The sequence below is a fragment of the Cygnus olor genome, chromosome 1 (genome assembly GCF_009769625.2).
Source record: "Cygnus olor isolate bCygOlo1 chromosome 1, bCygOlo1.pri.v2, whole genome shotgun sequence".
Lineage (NCBI taxonomy): Eukaryota > Metazoa > Chordata > Aves > Anseriformes > Anatidae > Cygnus > Cygnus olor.
Genome location: NC_049169.1, coordinates 139,028,092 through 139,047,792, shown reverse-complemented (window position 1 = coordinate 139,047,792; position 19,701 = coordinate 139,028,092). Strand labels below are relative to the sequence as shown.

At 43.5% G+C, this 19,701-nt stretch overlaps 1 protein-coding gene across 6 annotated transcripts in view; it reads left to right on the top strand.

Annotated features, from left to right (window-relative positions):
- The window catches only part of GABRA5 (gamma-aminobutyric acid type A receptor subunit alpha5), a 57,712-nt gene extending 43,714 nt beyond the window's left edge, over positions 1–13,998 (top strand). For 5 of the 6 annotated variants that reach the window (XM_040535594.1, XM_040535577.1, XM_040535585.1 and 2 more), the window contains 4 exons: positions 3,878–4,021; positions 9,778–9,930; positions 11,340–11,551; positions 12,474–13,998. In XM_040535594.1, the coding sequence (XP_040391528.1) occupies positions 3,878–4,021; positions 9,778–9,930; positions 11,340–11,551; positions 12,474–12,776 (812 nt within the window). In that variant the 3' untranslated portion in view covers positions 12,777–13,998. The remainder of the gene's footprint in view (positions 1–3,877; positions 4,022–9,777; positions 9,931–11,339; positions 11,552–12,473) is intronic. The other variant, XM_040535623.1, reaches the window with a different exon arrangement.
- Positions 13,999–19,701: the final 5,703 nt, after the last annotated feature.

Genomic DNA, 19,701 nt, shown 5'->3' with positions numbered 1-19,701 from the left:
ATCTAGATGACCAGAAAAGACATGGTTGGTGGTTCCGCTGCTACACCAAGGTTTGTGGGGTAGCCTATTCCTGTCAGAGCTGTACATTTCTCTCAAAGGTGCTTAGGGACTGAGGGGGTGACTGCATCTTTTTACATTCACATTCCTGTTTTGACATTTTCTCAATTCTTCTCTTTCTTACAAGGAAGCTTAGATTCTCATAGCCTGCCCAGAGTGAGCTAAGGAGGCATTAAGCAAAAGAATCCTTTATAACAGCCTTTTAAAACACAGGCCTGGTTTTCTTACAGTTGCATGGGAGATAGATGGGGCGTTCATATCCATGATCCTGTGCGATAGGTTATCCATAGACTGGGGTATATTCATCCTATTCCTAATGTCTTCTCTTTCCTAATTAATTCTTTGGAGGCAGGGAAATCACTGCTGGCTGCATCCATTTGGGGTGGGCTCCATAAGGATGTGTGCAACCCTTATCTCTTCAAGCCCTATCAACAGCCACCCTTCTGCTCCTGCACAAGAAGCTCCTGTAGTCCCACTGCAGTTAGTTTGAAGTCAGAGCAGAAGCAAGCAAGGGAAACCGCACTGAAGGGAGAAGAAAATTCCTGAGTCCTCCTTTGTCTACATCACAAAGCAAACAGAGCAGATAGCACTGGAAGGAGAAGCTGGGAGCTTCCCTCCTAGATGGGCTGTTCTCCCTTCCCCCAGAGATGCTTTTACTCCTGGCTGGGCAGTGGCAGGGCACCCAGGCAGAAAGAGGGCAGAAAGGGGTACCCTCAGCCATCCATCCTGTGGCCTAGCAATAGATATTCTCCTGTGAAAGAGGATCCACAAACTGGAGTCCTCCCAAGCAGGGACTGGTCCCAGGCTCTGCCCTTGCTTGCCTATCTGCTCGCTCTTCTTGCCAGGCCTCTCTTTCCTGCCCCAATTTAGAAAGAAAGCAGCCTCACAAAGCATTGCCTGTGAGATCTGGTGTGTCTGGGCACAGTTTGGCACCTCCCAGCCTCTGTTTGAATTACAGATGTTATTTTTTTTACAGAAGGATGTGCTGGGCTGTTCCAGAATAAGAGCCCCCAAGCCTGCACAGGTGCATGTGTTTAAGTACCCAGTAAAGGCTGCAATTCAAAGCAGAGACACTGGTTTAGTTTAGGATCATCAAAGGTAGGTAGAGCTAAGAAATAACACATCTGAATGCCTTTTAAACCTTATGTCTCAATTTCAGTGGAATTTGGTTACAGTGTTTTCAACAGAAAAGTGTCCTACACAGATCCAACACTCACTGGGGCCATCAACATATGAACATGTACCAGATAAGCATTTTAAAAAGAGGGTTTTCTGCAGTATCTTTTTAAACCAACCCATCTCCTCCTACTTCTTTTCTCCAGATCTAGCTTTGGAATTACTTAAGGAATGCTATAAACTTGTAATCATCTCTGGGATGAGGAGAGCATCTCTTCTCTTAAGGGAAAGGTGAAATTCCACCACTTTTTGTGATGCAAATATTTTGCAGTAGGGAAGAAATTCCTTCGTAGCCTTTCAAAGCAGATCATGAGATGTAATTACAGCAATTTTACTCCACAGCTACAAATACAAGCATATGAAAAGAGTGTGGGCAGTCCTGCATGGCTGCATGGCTAATAAGGATGGAGGATTCATAGATTCTCAAATTCCAAAACTTGGATTAGCTCCAGCAATGAGCACAGCAGCAACAAGCTACTATCAGAGGTATGATGAAAAAGATCTCATCCTATATTTATATTTCTAGTGACAGCAGTCCATGGTCTTTTCTTGGAAGATTATCCACTGTTTAATCACACCCCAACCCCCAATTAGGAAATTGTGTCCTATTCTTCATCAGAATCTCTCTGAAACCATCTTTCAGGCACTGATTTTTTTTTCTTTTCCTTTTGTCAGTAGTGTGAAAAATCCACCCTGTTCTTAGATTTCTTTTCTGCATGGAAGTATCTATGCTCAGTGATTGAGTCATGTCTCAGCTTCTTGTCAGTGAGCTAAATAAGCTGAGCTCCTTAAGCTGCAAATCATAACACTTGTTTTCCAGTCCCTGGAGATACTTGTGACCCTCTTTTGAACTGTCTTTCTCTGTCATTATTTCTATAGCTTTTCTAAAGTGTGGACAACAATGTAAGAATAGCTGTAAAAACTCAGATCAAAGGTGTACCCAGCCTAGTATTCTGCCTCTGGTAGCACTTCCCACAGATGCTCAGGGAAGATTAGCAACAGGGAGAACAAGGTACTGCTTTCCTCCCTGCTGCCTGCTCCAGCATCCAAGTGATCTGCAGCTCACAATGTGATTCATTGTGCTACGGCTGCTCCTAACCCGAACCAGGATGACTTCCCGTTTGCTGCTTGACATTCCTGGCTGTATGAATCCAGGGGCTGCCTTAGCATATTTTTTCCCATTGCAGTGACTCAGAAGTTCATGTTGAACTGCTTTCTGGGAAAGTTTTTAAGTCCTCTGTGGTGTCACAGCTTTCCAAGACACCTTGCTGGCTCTGGCAACCAAAACTTGGGGTCTGTTGGAGACAGTACACAGTACACACAATCCTTCAAGCTAGTCTCCTGCCTTTGCCTTTAAAGTTCTTATCTGGAAGGCCACCACGTGTTGCCTGCTAGATTGTATTGAACTAGGACATGATTTTTTTTCAGAAGAATACATTCTGCACCACCAACTTACTAGTTACAGAGCGCAGAAGGTGAGATATTTGTATTTGATTTCAACCCCTTTGAGCTCTATCTGCATTTCACATCCTACTGGGAAAGTAAGCCTCGCCTGTTGTCCAGAGATATTAGTACAGTGGACTCCAGCCTATGTAACATGCCTTCAGTAAAGTTACCCGAAATCTCTCTATGATCAGGGTGCTCAGGTAAGAAGTGTGAGATCTCCTTAATTAAATAAAATATATTTAAATGTATAGTCAGCTCTTTTTTTTTTTTAGACTTAATCTGCAGAGAAAGCTTAAAAAATAAAAATAAAAGACAGTGTTGTCAGTATTTCTAAAAGAAAAATGAGATTCTTTTATAATAGTTTAATTACTCCAGGTGTTAAGGCTTTAAAAATAACAGCGACATTACTGAGGGGGGAATGAGTTGGCAGTTCTGCCACTGCCTTTATTTCCAAGGACTTCCAAATGCATGTAAGAGAGATCTTGTCACGTTCTCATCTCCAGGTGTGCAGGTGTATCTGCACCACCACCAGTTCGCTCCAGTAAGCACAACACCCTGCTCCTGCTCTCCTTCATGCCATCCCACCCCTTGATACTTTCTCTGCTCTTGTGGGTCACAGACATGCATGCACAGAGGGGCACACACACTTGTCCCAGCTTCCTTCATCTGCAGTCATCCCCCCCACACATCCCCTCGCCCACATGCACGTATCTCAAACTCAGCACACACAACAGATCCCGTGCTTGCCCACAGCATCACTTGGTATTTTATCCTGGAAATGGGACGAGACACAGAAGCTCCCTCTTGCCCAGGCACTCGAGGTGCATGAGTGCTTTTGAGGGGGGACTTCAAGAAATACCTTCTGCGGCTCGCTGGGGTTTAGGAGCTGCCAGCTACATGAGTATGGGTCTGAGCTGCTCTTTCCCAAATCGAGTGGTTGTGATGGATTATATTTATACCTGCACTGTTCCACCCTCTGACAAACCATCCCACACATCTGTTATATTAGAAGGCTTCAACCTAATATTTTTTGAGCTGGGCATATGGGAACATGATTATATCATCTTTATTTGTTTTTCTCCATTCACTCTCACTCCTCCATTCTTCCCTCTCCCCACCATTTATCATTTAAGGATCCACTAAAATATTACACGGTGTTTTTTTACTCATCACCATCTCTTTTTCCCTGTGTTGACAGATGCTTACCCCAATTCTGAAGTGATCTACGTGTGGACTAATAGCACCACAACGTCTGTGGTGGTGGCCGAAGACGGTTCACGACTTAACCAGTACCACCTGATGGGACAGACCGTAGGAACTGAAAACATTAGCACCAGTACAGGTAGGGAGAATATTTCCACCCCCCTGGTTGCTGAAAGGCTCTGGTTGTTTTTCAGGGAGGACAGGGATGCATCTGTAGGATGTGGGGTGCTAGGAAGATCCCGGCAGGTTCCTGGCTACTTAGCAGAGGTATTAAATCAGACAGGGCCCTGTGCTGGCTGTTAGGTACTTTACAAAGCCACTGCAGAAGATGCATCCAAGCTCTTGCTATTTAACAGGAGCGCTGGAGACACTGCACACAACTTCTTGGCAGCTGCCTTTGCCCAGGCTGCCAGCACTATTACTGGCGTATTTCCCTGTGGGAGGAACCACCCCGGGAGGCAAACACCACCCACGCATTTGATCCGTTTCAATCATCGCTTTAAAATGATTTGCTCGATGAGGCCGCGGCAGGGGGAGGAGGAGGGAGAGGAGGGCAAGTGGCTGTGGTGGCGTGGCTCTGCAGCGTGCGCAGGGGACCCTGCTGCCGGAGAGGAGCCACCAGCCCCGAGGATTCCCGTTTCCTCCCCAGCTGGACGCAGAGGCACCAGATGTGGCAGCATTAGGGAAGCAAAGAAGGTTTAATCCTGGCCCAGGCGCCCACGTGAGCTGTCCCCCCCTTGCTTCTTAAGGCCCCCATGCAAGGGCAGCCCTGGGTGCGCATTGGTGGGGGGAGTCCCGGGGGGGCCGAGGCTGTGACAGGCATCACAGGGGCCCTGCGGGACAGGGGCTTAACCAGGTTACACAATGCACTCGTCCTGAGAGCATTAGTGGCATGGAGCGTGAGGGCTCCTCAGCCCGCAGGAACAAAATAGCCTGCCTTGAAGGGAAGGGAGGTTTCCACTGTGGGGCCTGGGAGGCAACAGGGGGCACCCTGCGGCAGGAAGAAATGTAATTAGCAATGACAAAGTCAGTCTAATTGCCTGGTGTCTTCTGGAGATGCAGCTGCATCTCTGGTGAAAAATGACAGGCTTGGAGCGGAGGGCAGGATTGTAGAGGACGAGGTATAGATCAAGTTAGGAACCAGTTACTATCCACGGGAAATTTAGGAGATGTGAAAACAGGCAGGAGTACACTCACACACAAGGTTACTTTGACCAAAGCATCAAGGCACATAAATCTTTCTTCTTGAGATGTCCAAATGTGCCTAATAAAGCGGATGGCTAGGCTTGTCGCTTACTCTCCAAACATAAGACAAAGCAATGGAAAGCTTGCCTCAGGCAGCATGAGGGACCCACGAAACACAACCACTATGGAGCTTCATCCCTTCCCTTTGCCTAACTCAGGAGTCACAAAGCTGTTCCTAAAGCAAAGACATATGAAAGTCAAGAGATGACAGAGTCAGAGGAGCTGCGGTAGAAAAAGGACAAATAAGTGTTGCTATCCCCCATTAAGGAGCAAAGAAAGACACCTTTTTCCTTACCAGTTTACCATCATAGCTGCATTGTTCTCTGCGATGAACGGCAGCTCCCCTCTTGCCTTCATCATGGCCAAGAAAAAGATCCAGAGGATGTACTGGGTCATCTCCTACAAGCTTGTCCTGCTCCTCAGAGCCAGAAAACAACCCAGCCCCAGCAGCGTGTGCTCCAGTGTGTCAGCTCCGGGCCACCACCAGCTTGCAGTCTGCCTCGGAAAGCTCCTTGTAGTCCTCAGCCCAAGGGAATGCTGCACTCTCCAGACAAAGCCCAGAGGTGCTGCCCAGTAGCCTCCTCCCTCCTGTACGCTAAGATTTAGGCTAATAAATGCTTGTTTTCCAACATCAAGATTTTATATTAATGTCCGGGGTTGCATCTGGGGTGGCTGGATTCTGATTGCAGGGTGGATCACAAAGAGCAGGACACAGATTGTAACCGGGGATTAGCAAAATGCAAAAATCCGATTTTGCACTCGGGAAAGCATCAGTCCACGATGGATTTTCTGGACTTCATCAAGCTCATGGTAGGCCAGAAATCAGGGTTACTTATGAACGACCATCTAAGGCATTTCTTCCTTCTATTGCATTTTTGAACGTGAAAAAGAAAAAGAAAATAGCTGTTGCATGAATCCAACTGCTGGGATTTTTTAATTTTATTTTATTGTTTTTTTTTTTGACACACGTGTCAAAATACACAGCCCTTGCAGTTGCATAGGCAAAATGTTTGTATATGTCACAGGACATTTATACTTCTCTTTCTAACAGATTTTTATTTTTTTGTTTTTAATGGAAATACTGGACCTGCAGCAGTCCTGTGGGATTCTGCTGATTTTGTACCCAAGCTGCTATGTTTATCTGTCTTCTCAGAAAAGGTATTCTGGAGCTCCCAGTTCACCAACCAATTTTGAAATCAGGAATATTTTAGCCTTGCCAGAGAAAATGGCTCTGACACGTGCCACCTGTGTGGTGTGTTTTTTTTTGTGCTAAAATCCCCAGAAGAGAAGATACTTGACATCTCGCACTGCTTCCAGCAGTGCCAACATCTGGTGCATCCTGCTGTTGTGGTGCTCAAAGCATTCAGATGTGGGATCTGGGTCCACGTGGATTGTGCTGGTTTTTGCAAATGGTTGCCCAGCTCTGTTGCCCAGACCCAGAGTCTCTCATCACTAACTTAGGATCTGCAGTGCCGCAAAACAAAACGCAAACCCACTCTTTTCAATTCTGCCAGCTGGAGCCCAAACTCTGAAATATCCAAAGCCTAAATAATACAGTAAAAAATCAGCCCTTCATTCTGCACCAAATAAGTCTGATTTTTTTCCTTGAGATGAGTGTTTCCTGTGCAGCACTATCAGAAAAACACAGGCATCTCTTGTGGACCAAAATGTTGTGGATGTCAGCATGATCAGGGACTGCAGTGTCACAGACCTAACATCAGGATCGTGCCAGAACTGTTGTTGATAAAACTGATCCAAGGCATATGTGGCAACCAAACAAACCTAGGGGCTGGCCCATCCTTGTTAAAATACTCCTATGAATCCCAGCATAATGACATTGGAAGAATGCATGTGAGATCCTGAAAATTTGTAAGCACAGTCTCCAGAACTCCATCGCCTGGATACCAAAAAAACCCCACTGTATTAGCTTTTAGAGCATCAGAAAAACTTAAGGCCAGCAGCAGCTCAGTAGCATAGCTCTGGGAAGAAATGCAGCCACTCACACTCTTGAGCTTTTCATCAGTGCTAAATTTGTGATTAGAATTGTTTTTGCAGTGGTGAGTGGACCCCACCAGAAGCAGGACTCTCGTCTAAAAGTGCTACAGAAACCTATAATAAAAATTAGCCCTTGTTTAAGAAAGCTTATGGTCTAAGGGTATACTGTGGCGTTACAGAAGTAAGAGGGAGCTTTGCCACTCCAACAGAGACAGGATTTCATTCTCTATAAACAAGAGGCCAACTCAGGCAGCTTTTAGCATTACTTCAAGCAGTGGTCCCAGACCATTAAAAAACAAGCTGTGGTTTTTTTTTTTTTTTTTTTGCCAGCCCCAAGTCTGCTGGAGATGATGTTCTTAGTGCAGGCATTTTTGAAAAGGGCAGCAGGAAAAATAGGAGAAGATAGCAGCTGTGAGAAGAGCAAATACAAAATTGGGTGATATCATTATTTCAGTGGAGACAAGAGCTTTGGTAGGTTAAAGAAAACAAAAAGGTAAGAATCAGGTATGGAAGAACATCAAAATATAGGCATTCACTTTCTGTGTTCATCAAAAGAAAAAAATGGATCCTGTTGCTCTGCTGAAGCTGTGCAGTTTTTTTTTTTTTTATTCCAGCTCCAGAAACATACTGTCAAAATCAATAATGCACATCGTCACTCCTTAGCGAGCAGGGACACTGGGACTTAAACACATCCCAGTGCAGCAGCAACTCAGAAGCAGATTACAGGCACGTAGACCCCGCTGCTCCTGGCTTATTTTATTGGTAATCCACAAAATGAAAGCTCCTAAATAAAGAGCAAGTGAGACCACAGCATGTTCAGCATCCCTCGTTCAAAATTATACTAAATGGCAGGAAATTAGACGTTGCTTCACAGGGATTTTCTCCCCAGTTTCACAGCATCCCCTGTCCATTTCCACATCCCTCGTCAGGAAAGCATTTCACAAGAAAATCAGACTCTAGAAGAAAGTCATAAAGATCAAGGCAGGCTGTCAGGTGAGGCAGTTCTGTGCTATTCCAGTCTTTCAGTCTAAAATTCTCAGCATGAGTGAGTCTGTAAACTTCATCCAGAAGAGCAGAGCTCCTCTACCTCAACACTTCAGGATAGCTACACCTGCAGAAGACCTCTCACTGTAGACCTTTTGTCTGCTAATTAACCATATTGTCACTTAGCAATAATCCACGAAATCTAACTGCTTAGCAATGCTGGCTGCAACTCAATGCAATTCACTCAATGCAGATTCAGTCTGTTACATATCTTCCTTTAGTGTCTGCTCTATAGAGGGTAACAGTCCATTCTTGCAACAGAGATTATAGCTAATCCTTTAGCTCAAGTCGTTAAGGTCTTCATTCAGTTTGTTCTTTAGAAAATTTGAGATATGTGCCCCAAAATTTCCAGGATCTGAAAAATATGTAAGTCAAAAGTGAAATTATATATGTTTTATTCTCAGAGGACAATATACTTCTCATAACAGGCATTACTCTGATTCATCAGCATCCAGCTGAATAATGCATGCTTTTAAATTAATTTGATGTCAATATAAGTGGAGATCTGCTAGGGCTCGAAGGGGGTTGGTTGTTTTTTATGCTTATATTTAAGCTCTGATTTTCCCCAGTAAAACAGTAGCCCGTTCTCAGATAGCAAGATTTTGGCTTTGGGGAGCAGTTACCATCAATGAATAGCCATCAGTAACAACTACGGTTTTACAGGAACAGTCTGAAAGAGCTGCTTAAGTTCTGATTTTTTACTGAACTGTTAGGGAAGGTGACAGCTGGTCTGTCTGTTTTGGAGCGCATTTTTTTTAGGCTTGTATTGAAATTCAGAGGGCCTGACAAAAGCCAGATTAAGGCAGTGCTGTGAATTTGGCATATAAAAGACATGAAATTTAGCACTGCTGGAGCAGCTTTCAGTGAATTCTTCATGAGGGCAGTACTCTATTGATTGCCCAAGTGAACAAGACATGGCACAATGTCTGTCCAGAAACAGGTAATCTTTCCAAAGGTTAAGGCATACCAAATTCTAGGAAAACTGCATGCTCCAGAGGGACTTTTTTTTTTTTTTTTGAGGAGCGATTTGATGGATTTTGATACTCCAATTAATAAGACCTCTTAAAATCTATGGGAAAAGCATGAATTTTTGCAGCACAGATATCGTAACAGGCAGTCACTAAAGTGTGGTGCAGGAGGAGTGTCCAGACCTGTCGTCATTCTTGAAAACTGATGACTTGGCATTAACAGGTCCCTAACGAGGTTAAGCTGTACTTCTAAATCAGGTTTCTAAGAGTAGATGGCCTTAATTGTTGTTCTGACAGGACAATTTGTGGGACGTGGTCAAAAACAGGCACAACCAAGGCACTGCCAGCAATCCAGATATTTCATACCGGTGAACATCAAGAGGTACATAAAAAGGACTGCAGGTTTTTGGTGCAGTATTAGTCAGTCATTGTCTTCTGCTTTTGGGGACCGAATGTGAAGACCAGCAGGATGGAGCAGCACCTCTGTGCCCCGGTATTGCATAGTGCAGAAATCCAGACATTCTTCATGCTATTGAGAGTGGCTGAATTGTATCCTCAAACGGGAGGTGGAGCTGTCCTGCATAAACCCCCAAATCAGTAAGCCTCCCTTATTTTACCCATGTATGCATTTTTCTCCTCCTAGGCGAATATACTATTATGACAGCACATTTTCATCTCAAAAGGAAAATCGGTTATTTTGTCATCCAGACATACCTTCCTTGCATTATGACTGTGATCTTATCACAAGTGTCGTTTTGGCTGAACAGAGAATCTGTCCCTGCTCGGACTGTCTTTGGTGAGTACCTGACTCTCTCACAGCGTGGAAGAAGGAAAGGACTTGTTTGTGGAAGTGATTTTCTGTAACAACACCACAGGGCTTATTTCTGCTTGTGTTGTAGGTGTTCCCATGCTCTCTTCCAGTTTAAACTCAAAATCCACTTAAAAACACTGGGCTTTTTGAAAAAAATATGACAGAAATTGCACAAGGATCAATTATATGAAGGTTAAGGATGGAAGGCAGAAGAATCAGATTGTTGTAATTTCTATTTGCTTTTTTGTTTTATTTTTTTCCCCACTCAGGTTAAATATGTGATGGTTTAGAACAAAAAGCCCTGCATATGATGATAGTACATACTCTAGTCTAAGCATTTGAAACAGATTTCACTTCAAAACATTTTGTTTATCTGTGTTTTCAAGATGTTTATCTGGGAAAACTATGTAAAGGTTAATTAGTGACAATTATCTCTATTACCATCAAACAAATTAATATGATTTTGCATTTAGAAAATGTATATTTACTACAGAAGCTGTCATGCAAAAATCCTATCGGGTCTCTTAAATTACTTGACTTATCACTAGAAGATTGCAAAAAATAAACAGTCTTAACTGAAGGTTGATGAAATCAAAAAACCCACTAGATGAGAAATGAGGGGAGTGGGAGAAGCTTTGTGTGTGAAACTTTGGCCAACATTTCTTAATAGAGCCATTCATCTATAGGAGACTACTGAAATCTGTCAGCACCTTTGATAAAAAATCAATTCACGATCTGTACAGGGAGAATACAGGTGCCAGCATCGCATTGCTGACTGGTGACGCTGATTTGAGATTCATGAAGGCGTAACTGAGAGTTCAGTTTTGTCCTGCTGGAGGCATCCATCCACAGATGGAACTAGTGGCAGCTCTGTCAGCTACTGACTTGTGTGGAGGGAGGAGCTACAGTCAAGGGAATAAATAAGTCAGAAATTTCAATAATAAAATCTCCATGTGAGAAAAAAAAAGCAATAATCGCACTTTATTATGACAGTTATTGCTGAACAGGTTGATCACTGATTATATGACGTTAACAATTGACAAGGGACACCCTATATATACCATGCATCAATGTACAAGGATAAAATACCAGTGGGATTTTGGTTTCTGCAACAGTTGGACTTGTATTACCCTTAAAATCACATATTTAAGTACATTGTAACTAGAGAGAGCCTGAACACCAGAGAAGTTAATGCCTGAGGGCAGAGGCTTTTATTTTTTCTTGGTCAGCAAAGTATCTCATTCTTTCAGACCAAACTTTGCAAATACTGATTTACTTCATATGGCCTTCCTAGCTATCATGCTGAATTGGGGCCCACTCATAACTTATTAGGAATTTCATAAGGACTACCAAGCTAATCGCTGCCTCTTTTTTTTTTTTTTCCTCCTTTACAGGAGTAACAACAGTCCTCACCATGACCACCTTAAGTATCAGTGCCCGCAACTCTTTGCCAAAAGTGGCCTATGCTACTGCAATGGACTGGTTTATAGCCGTCTGCTATGCCTTTGTATTTTCTGCATTGATTGAATTTGCAACAGTCAACTATTTCACCAAGAGGAGTTGGGCATGGGATGGCAAAAAAGCCCAGGAAGCTGCTAAAATCAAGGTGCTTACCTTACATGTTTTAAATACCTAGAATAAAAAGCACTAACTGCGCATAGTTCATATGAATGAATGCAGGATTTTCATCTTCTCTGTGAAGAAGGTGTTTAGTTAATTTGTGATATACTCTCACCTTCCTATAGAGGAATATTTGCAAGGAAATATGCCTACTTCTGTTCAGAGAGGTAGACTGTCAGTCTCCGCCATCTATATGAAGTGAATTGTTTTCCAACAAATATAGGGCATTGAGTGCGTGTGACATGTAGTGACCAAATTTGTGATAATCAGTTATGAGGTCATATGCCGTGACAGCTATCTCTGTGGAGGACTCTGTGTGCTTTCCCAACTAGAAGGCAAGGCTCACGTTGAGCTCCATGGGTCACGGTCCCACCACAATAACTTTGATAAACTGAGGCAAAAGAGCATTCCGTGAAAACACAACCTTGAGTTTCAAGCCAAAAGGAGCATTTTGGAATAGGACTGACTCTTAGTGAATGACGTCCTGGAGAAAGTCTGCGTTGGCAGGCATCCTGCCAGAGCAGTGCCAGGAGGGGAGCTAGCAGAGACACCGAGCCCTTCACCGCAATGCTGCCTTCAGCGAGGAGGGCAAGGCTGGCATCAGGGCGGCAGCATCTCCAGCTGCAGGGCTGCTTCACCCTGACAGGAGAAGCTGCTATCGTACATGCCGCCTGGGATCTGGGTCCAGACGGCCTTGCTTCATTGTCTCTGACATCAGGGAAATTTTAGGCTGAGTAAGAGCTATAACATGGAGGCAGAAACAGCTGTTGGGAGTCAAAGTCAGAATAGCCCCCCCAGGAGTTTGTTAGCATGATTGATTAAAGCGCTTAGGTTTGGGGTTTGGTATCTTGAGAACCTGTTTCCACTTTCTGTTTCTGAGGTCTAACGTTTTGTTCTTTGCACTGCAGAAAAAAGAGCGCCAATTGCTGGGAAATAAATCAACAAATACTTACAGCACTGGGAAGATGACCCCTGCCCCAAACATGCCAAAGGACTCAGCCCCATCTGTCATCTCAAACACGGCTTCTGCTCCAGCAAAGTCCACAGAAGAAAAGCCCGCCGAAAGCAAAAAGACTTACAACAGCATCAGTAAGATTGACAAAATGTCCCGGATAATTTTTCCAGTGCTATTCGGAACTTTTAACTTAGTCTACTGGGCCACATATTTGAATAGGGAGCCTGTCATTAAAGGTGCCAATTCTCCAAAATAAACTGAAGGACTCTAAAGCCACACGTGAGCCATACTTACAAAGCAGATGCTACCAAGGAAAATTTGAGATCCAGACAACTTTCTACATTTGGGCAATATTCTTCAGGAAGTTTTTTGCATGTTTAATAATATGTACAAATAATATTGCCTTGATTGTTTCTACATGTAACCTCAGATGTTTTGGAGACGATTATATTACTTACAGCAACAGATCTTGATAAAAGATCAGAAGACATTGAACATGGCTTCTTTGCTGCTGAGTATCTTGCATTGATAGTTTACAAATAAAGTAAGTTATATTTTTTAACTGTTCACGTGTACTACATATCGTGGTTTTTATACTTCAGATGTACAGTCATACAAATGTAGGCTTAACCTCTATTTTACAGAAGAGCTCCACTATTGTCATCTGGTAGGTTACTGTGAGTAATGCCAGTTGTAAATGTGCCAAGTTATTAACTGTAGGGCTATGTCTGAGCACCTTTACTGGTTATAGGTAGCGCATTACTCCACAGATAAAACTGCTCGGCCCAATTTTCATTAATAGAAGTTAATACAAGGCAGTAAATCCTAATGGGGCTATGCTGATTTTCACTGCTTGAGCCTCTAGCTTGCAGTGGAGTAACATGGAGAGCAAGATGCTACTTGTGTAAATAAAGGTGGTGGAATCTTGCCCTTAAAAAAATAAAATTGGGTTTTGCATTCCAAGGGAATTTTCTCGAATGGTTCTCAGTATCTATTCCAAAAATTAGAGATATATTGCATGAAATTAACATAGATTAGGAACATATTTGTGCAAATAAAACTTTTGACAATGGCAGTAGACATTTTTATTAAGGTAAAGCAGCTAATGTTTGGACGTTTTCCCGAGAAGATTGTGTTATATTAGCAGAGATAAACAGTAAAGAATTACAGTAATCCTGAAATAACTATTACTTGTTTCCCACAGTGAAAACCAATCAGACAACACTAAGAAGTGTGATCAGAAAAAAAAAAAAAAGTGCTTCATGACAGCAAGGTATTTCAGTGACAATATTGACAGAAAGGTCTTTGTACTGTCCATCTGAAAATTTTCTATAAAACGCCTTGCTGCTGCCAATGTGTTTTGCTTTCACAATGAATGAGAAAATGCAGTCTGAGTTTTCAGCTCTTTTCTCCTTGGCATCTTTCTTTGTTCCAGAAGCTTTTGTAATTTAATCTTAATGTTTAAATAAAAAATGCATTCGACACTTGATTGCAAAATGTCATTCTTATACTGGTTATCGTTTTAGAGACCAAAAAAAATCACCACTGGATCCAGAAGAATTAAATGGAAAGTATACATGCATGCAATGAGGCAGATGTGTGTGCACGATACATCCTCACTGTTGCCCAGAAAGGTATATATGGAGTGAAGACATTGAACTGGGATGTTTCAAGAATTAGGTGCTATTTTGCAGTGGAGTATCAGCCCCACATTCTGTTTGGGACAGAGAGAAGAGCCTGTGCCCTCCCTGAGACATCTCTTTTGCATGTTCCTGCTCTTCTCTTTTTAAGGGTGGAGTTTCTGCTTTACTTGGAGGTCAGGGTCCAGTCCAGGACTGGGGAGCTGTCTGGGCTTCTCATGTGTCGTCTCTTCTTCCCCTTCATTCCTAAACGTTGCTGAGAAAAAAAGCTCATGAGTGAATTCCTTTTCACAGCTTTTTTTTTTTTTTTTTTCCTTCCTGATGCTGTGGAATCGGATGTTTGTAGATTCCCAGGGGCCAGGGAGAAGCCAGGTGGCTGAGCGGGTGCCTGAAAGTTGGCAAGGAGGAGCCGGGGAGGGGCATGCTGGTCTATTACTTACAGGGTTGCCCTGAGGCAAGGTGAGGGTTTGGATCTCTGTATTCTTGTCTGCTTCCCATGTGTCTTTTAGCAGCCACACATATCCTCATTCTTCTTTTCTCTGTTTTTAAAGTGGGATGATGTTATTTGGATGCAATTAATTCAGCCCTGTGGGGATCAAAAGTAGTGAAAAAATGCAAAGCCTTTTGGATGGCAGAGCTTCATAAATCCCCATGGCTATTTCTTTTCTTGCACATAGGTTACTCCCACAAAAAGGTGAGAGCCTGGGAGACCTCCTGTTTTCTCAGCAACGTGCATACATGTTGCACTGGCCATCCACAGCAATTTGCTCACTGAGCACCTCCAAAACAGCTAAAAACACCTGGCAACTGGCAGAGGGAAGATCTTTATGCATATGCAAGACGGACCTCTCAGCTGCAACCTCTGCTGCCCCTGCCTAAGTCCACAGAAATGTATAACAAGTGCAGAGCTGGGCTCGGGGCAAGGCTCCATGAAGATCCAGAGAAGGAGAGGAGAGCCCAACGTGCTGCCAGGACAGGCAAACACAGACATTGCTCCTAGCTGGGATGTGCATGCCCATGGACATTGGTAACCATTTGACCATGGACAAGGCTTCTTGCTAGGAATCTGCCCACAGCTCGCTGCTTCCAGTCTCACCAGAGTGACAGATGAGATGCAACTCTCACGACATCGCTAACACAACATAGTGCACCAAAATAATCTTGCTCAACCAGGTGTCTGAGGATGGTGGGTGGGCTGATAAGGATCAATTAGAAGGTAGTCCAAATGGAGACTTGCCTTTTTTTGACCCCAAATGTACACACACTGAGTACCAAGTTGTTAGCAGGTATGCATCAGTATCTCTAAGTTCAATCCTCTTCCCAATCATTCTTACAGCCTACAGGTGGCACAGGCTCTCAAAAAATTTTTATCACACATTATCATTTATGATAACATCTGCAATTGTAAAAGGCAAGCTGGATTCTGTTCAATAAGAGGCTTTTAGTTTGTTTATTTGTTTTATTTTGGATGGTGAGAGTGTTATTTAACACTTCTTTCCCTCAGATAGCAAACATTCAAGTGACAAAAAAAAGATGGTGGGTTTTGTGGTATTATTATTATTATTATTATTATTATTATTTATTATTATTATTACTACTACTACTATTATTATTATTACTATTACTCTTATTATTATTATTTTGTTTGTTGTTTCTGTTTGTTTGTTTTAGTTTTGGGTTATTTTGTTGTATTGTTTCCCCACCTCTCCACACAAGAAGATGAGGTAGTTGTAGGGTTTTAAAACAAAAACTGTTATTGAGCAGAGAAAGATTAAGGAATTAACAGGATAGCCACTGACCAAAGCTGGGTACTGTGGGTTCAAGTCCAATCTGGAGTGTCGGACTGTTGCTGCACAATTCTCTAAATGGACAGAAACTGTATTGTCTTCCTGAGATGCTGCTTGCAAGAGGCTAGAGGAGTACTTGGGAGGAATATCATATACACATGCTCAGTGCCTCTTCTCAATAAACCTCTCCTTCTGGCAACTTTCATAGAAAGGATACTGCCCTAGGCAGACCTTTGTACCAACCGCATACAGCTCCTCAGTGTACATCCTCCTGCAAGAGAAGGCTGGAGCACAGCAATACCTGCTCAGACCCTTAGGCCACACGGTACTTGTGGCAGTGGCAGCAGCATGTTTCTACAGAGGCTGTATTTACTGCATGGTTGAAAAGTATGAGCAATCTGTGAACCTCCAGAAGAGACCACGTGCGGTAAAAGGATATCTAAATACTCACAAATCCCAGAACAGGAATGAATCACAAGAAGTTGCTTTTTACTGTCCTCTAACTCCTACAAAAAGCTTTCAATGTGAAGCTTTCCCCTACGTGAATGAGAAAGTCAAAACTGTATTTAAAGCACCTTTTCCAGAGCCATTCTGTCTGCCTTGGAGGCTTTTTCATGTTTGCTGTATTCGCTCAGACTCAAGCCTGACTCTTACCCTGAATGTCTCAGCATCACTTTCTGGTCTCCATTGCTGGACTCAGTGCCAGGAGCTCTGAATCCAATTTTACATGTATGAAGAGTCTCGTCTTCCCTGAATACAGAACTACCTGCAAACAGGAGATACAGAATCAGGCCATTTGCTTTATTTTAATCGACAATGTATTGAAATTTACCTGATGTGTAGAAGAACCAACAATTAATTACCTGCTAAAGGTATATGATACCAGAGACGTTTTATCACTTCCAGTGATAAATATCATTTCCAGTTATGTTGACTATTGCTTTCTGTGTTTGAAGGCAAAGGCAGTAAATAGTGGTTACGGTTTGATCTGTTACTGTGGATTTGCTAAATCATGTTGAAAATTCCTGAAGAAGCTGCCTGTCTTTCATTTCTCAGATGATCCCACACATTCCTCATCCTTGCTCAGAGCTGAAATGACAAAAGAAGAACAAACGACCTCCCAGCGTGAGCTGCTGCCTGAACAGTAGGTGTTGCCCCATGGTTCGGGAGATGCTTCAAGGAGCCAATTGATTCCAGGCTGGAATACGTAAATGCCACTGCCTCACACCACACAACACTTAACGATTTAAATAAACTCTCTGTGAGCAGCGGAACAGTCTGCGTGGGAGACCATTACTCACCGATGGCATCTGAACTGTGGGAGATGGGAGCATTTCCCATATCTTGGCTCCAAGAAAACACCTTGGTCCATCCTGCTGCAGGCTTGGGCGGTAGCTGGAAGCGCATCAGCCTCCTTGGGCTTCCCCTGGGTGGTGCTCAGTCCCTCGGGAGCGGGGGAGCTGTGCTGGTACCCCCAGCACGGTGGAGCTGGTGCCCTGCGGGGCGCATCTCCTTCACAGCCTGGTCACGGCCAAAGAGGCCAATGAGTAGGGATGGCTCGTCGCTGGGTTTTGCCTGTATGCTTTCATGAAAAATTGTTGAAAAGTGATTGCTTACAACAATTCAGCACTGGAGAGTAAGTGCATGCAGTTCTACTGCCAAATTTCCTCAGTTGCACCCATTAAGAATGAAAGAACAAATCAAATGCAATGGAAAAGGTTTTTATTTCTGATATTCGAGCTGTGCCAGATTACTCCAGGATAAATTTAGGCAACAATGTATTTCAAAAGCTTAACCCTGTTCTGCTACCTTGAATTGCGTTCTGCTTTTTTGTAAACGGAATGTGCTCTCTGTGGAATAACTAAGTGAATTTGTACAAAAGTAAGAAAGGAATGATTTTATGAAATAATCTTGCCTTTCAAAAAATCTTCTTTAACATATAAATTAAACTTTCAAGAAAACTGAATGAAGCTGCTTTGTTATTCAGCTTATGCAGGCAAGATGAATGCAGCACTTGAACAGCTATTTGTTTTTTAAATCTGGAGATAATGTTCTTTGTAATAAGGATATATTTCCCCTAATGCCCTTGCTCCTCAGATTGGAACTGACACTGAAATGTTCAGAGATACCTAAATTATTCTAAAGCAGTGCTTGATCAAATTGCTCTAATTCTTTCCAGCTTTTTGTATGTTTTTATTTCACTACAAACATTTAAAAATGGCCATGGCATGGTTACAGTGTCTCAGTTGACATCCTCACCTTACCACCTTTGCATCTTCCACTATTTTGTTACGGACATTCCTTCAATTCTGGGAAAGAAAGAATAGAGGTTATAGTTTATGAAGCCCAAAGGATATCTGAAGGATCTCCCTTGAATTGCCACTTATTTAGACTAAAGTGTATGTGCCCCATTCTGTACTGCATTACTTGCTTTTTCATTGCCATCCTCAAAAGCAATTATCACTTCTCACAATCATCATGTCTTAAAAGTTGCTGTTTAAATTGGCACTGGCTAAAAACAAAATGAAAAGCAAAACGTTGATTGAACATACCAAGTCATTTATTTCAGTTAGACAAATGTTGAGAGTTTCAGGGGAAAACTGATAGATTGCAACACGCTGGACAGTGATGGGTTACGTTTATAGGTGGGGAACAAAATGACGTACTGCACACAGGATGAAAAATACTGCATAACTTGTCACACGTGGTAAAAAAACATGGAGCTGCAGCCACTCTTAGCCGGCTTGGCCTTGGGGGACCTGGGCTCAGCTGGCCACTCACTGCAGGCTGGTGTCACCGGCACCCCAAAACACCTCCAAGCAGCCCCAGTCTCCTGAGCTGCTCGTGGGTGGCTGGGGAGCTGCGAGAGCCACCAGCGAGGGCTTGCCTTCAATACTCAGTCACAGAAAAGCTGAGGTGCCTAGCAGCAGGGAAGTGCTCGGGGCTGGAAGGGGGCACCCAGTTCTCACAAGTGGGCCACTTGCTTTGCGGGACCTGTTTCTTCCCTCTGCATTTCCTCCCTTATTACATGTATTAGTTTCATGCACGGCAGCTTCCTGAGACCCTTAGATCCCCCCAGTGACAATAAGTGCTGCAAAGACTTTAGCCTTTGGTGTCTCTCAGGTGGAAAAAATAGTAGTTGCTTCTGTGAAGATGCAGTGAAAAGTAAATTAAAATATGGATCCACTTTATTGTGCTGGAGAGCATACACATTTTCCTGTCATTGCAGTGGGTAATAAAGCGTTCTTTTATTAAAACACGTGCTGGATGATCATAATCCTTACCTGAATACACAACTTGAAAAGCCTCAGCAAAGGCAGGGGGAGCTTTAAAGAGCAAAGGATGTGAGCGTGAGTGGAAAGGGAGAAGTGGAAATGTCACAGGCCCGAGGTATAATGGACGGCAGAGCTAAAGCACTCCTTGGGCATCAACACAGCCCACCGAGGCCAAGAGAAATAGAATCTCAAGCTTCTTTAGCTTCTTTTTATTATTATTTATTTTTTTTCCTTTTTTTTTTTTTTTTTTTCCTCCCGCCCTGGCGAGGAGGTGGCGATGATCACCGACTCCGGGAGCCCAGTCCGAGGCCAGGGGCTCGCTGCCATCCTCCCGGGGGCAGCTCCACCGGGGCAGCCCCACAGAGCCCCCGGCCGGGGCTCGTGGGGTGCCCACCGGGAGCCCCCCCAGCACTCGCCGCGCTTCTCCCCGCCGCCGCCAGGGGCCCCCGCGGCCGCTACTCTGCCGGCGGTGGAGAGCG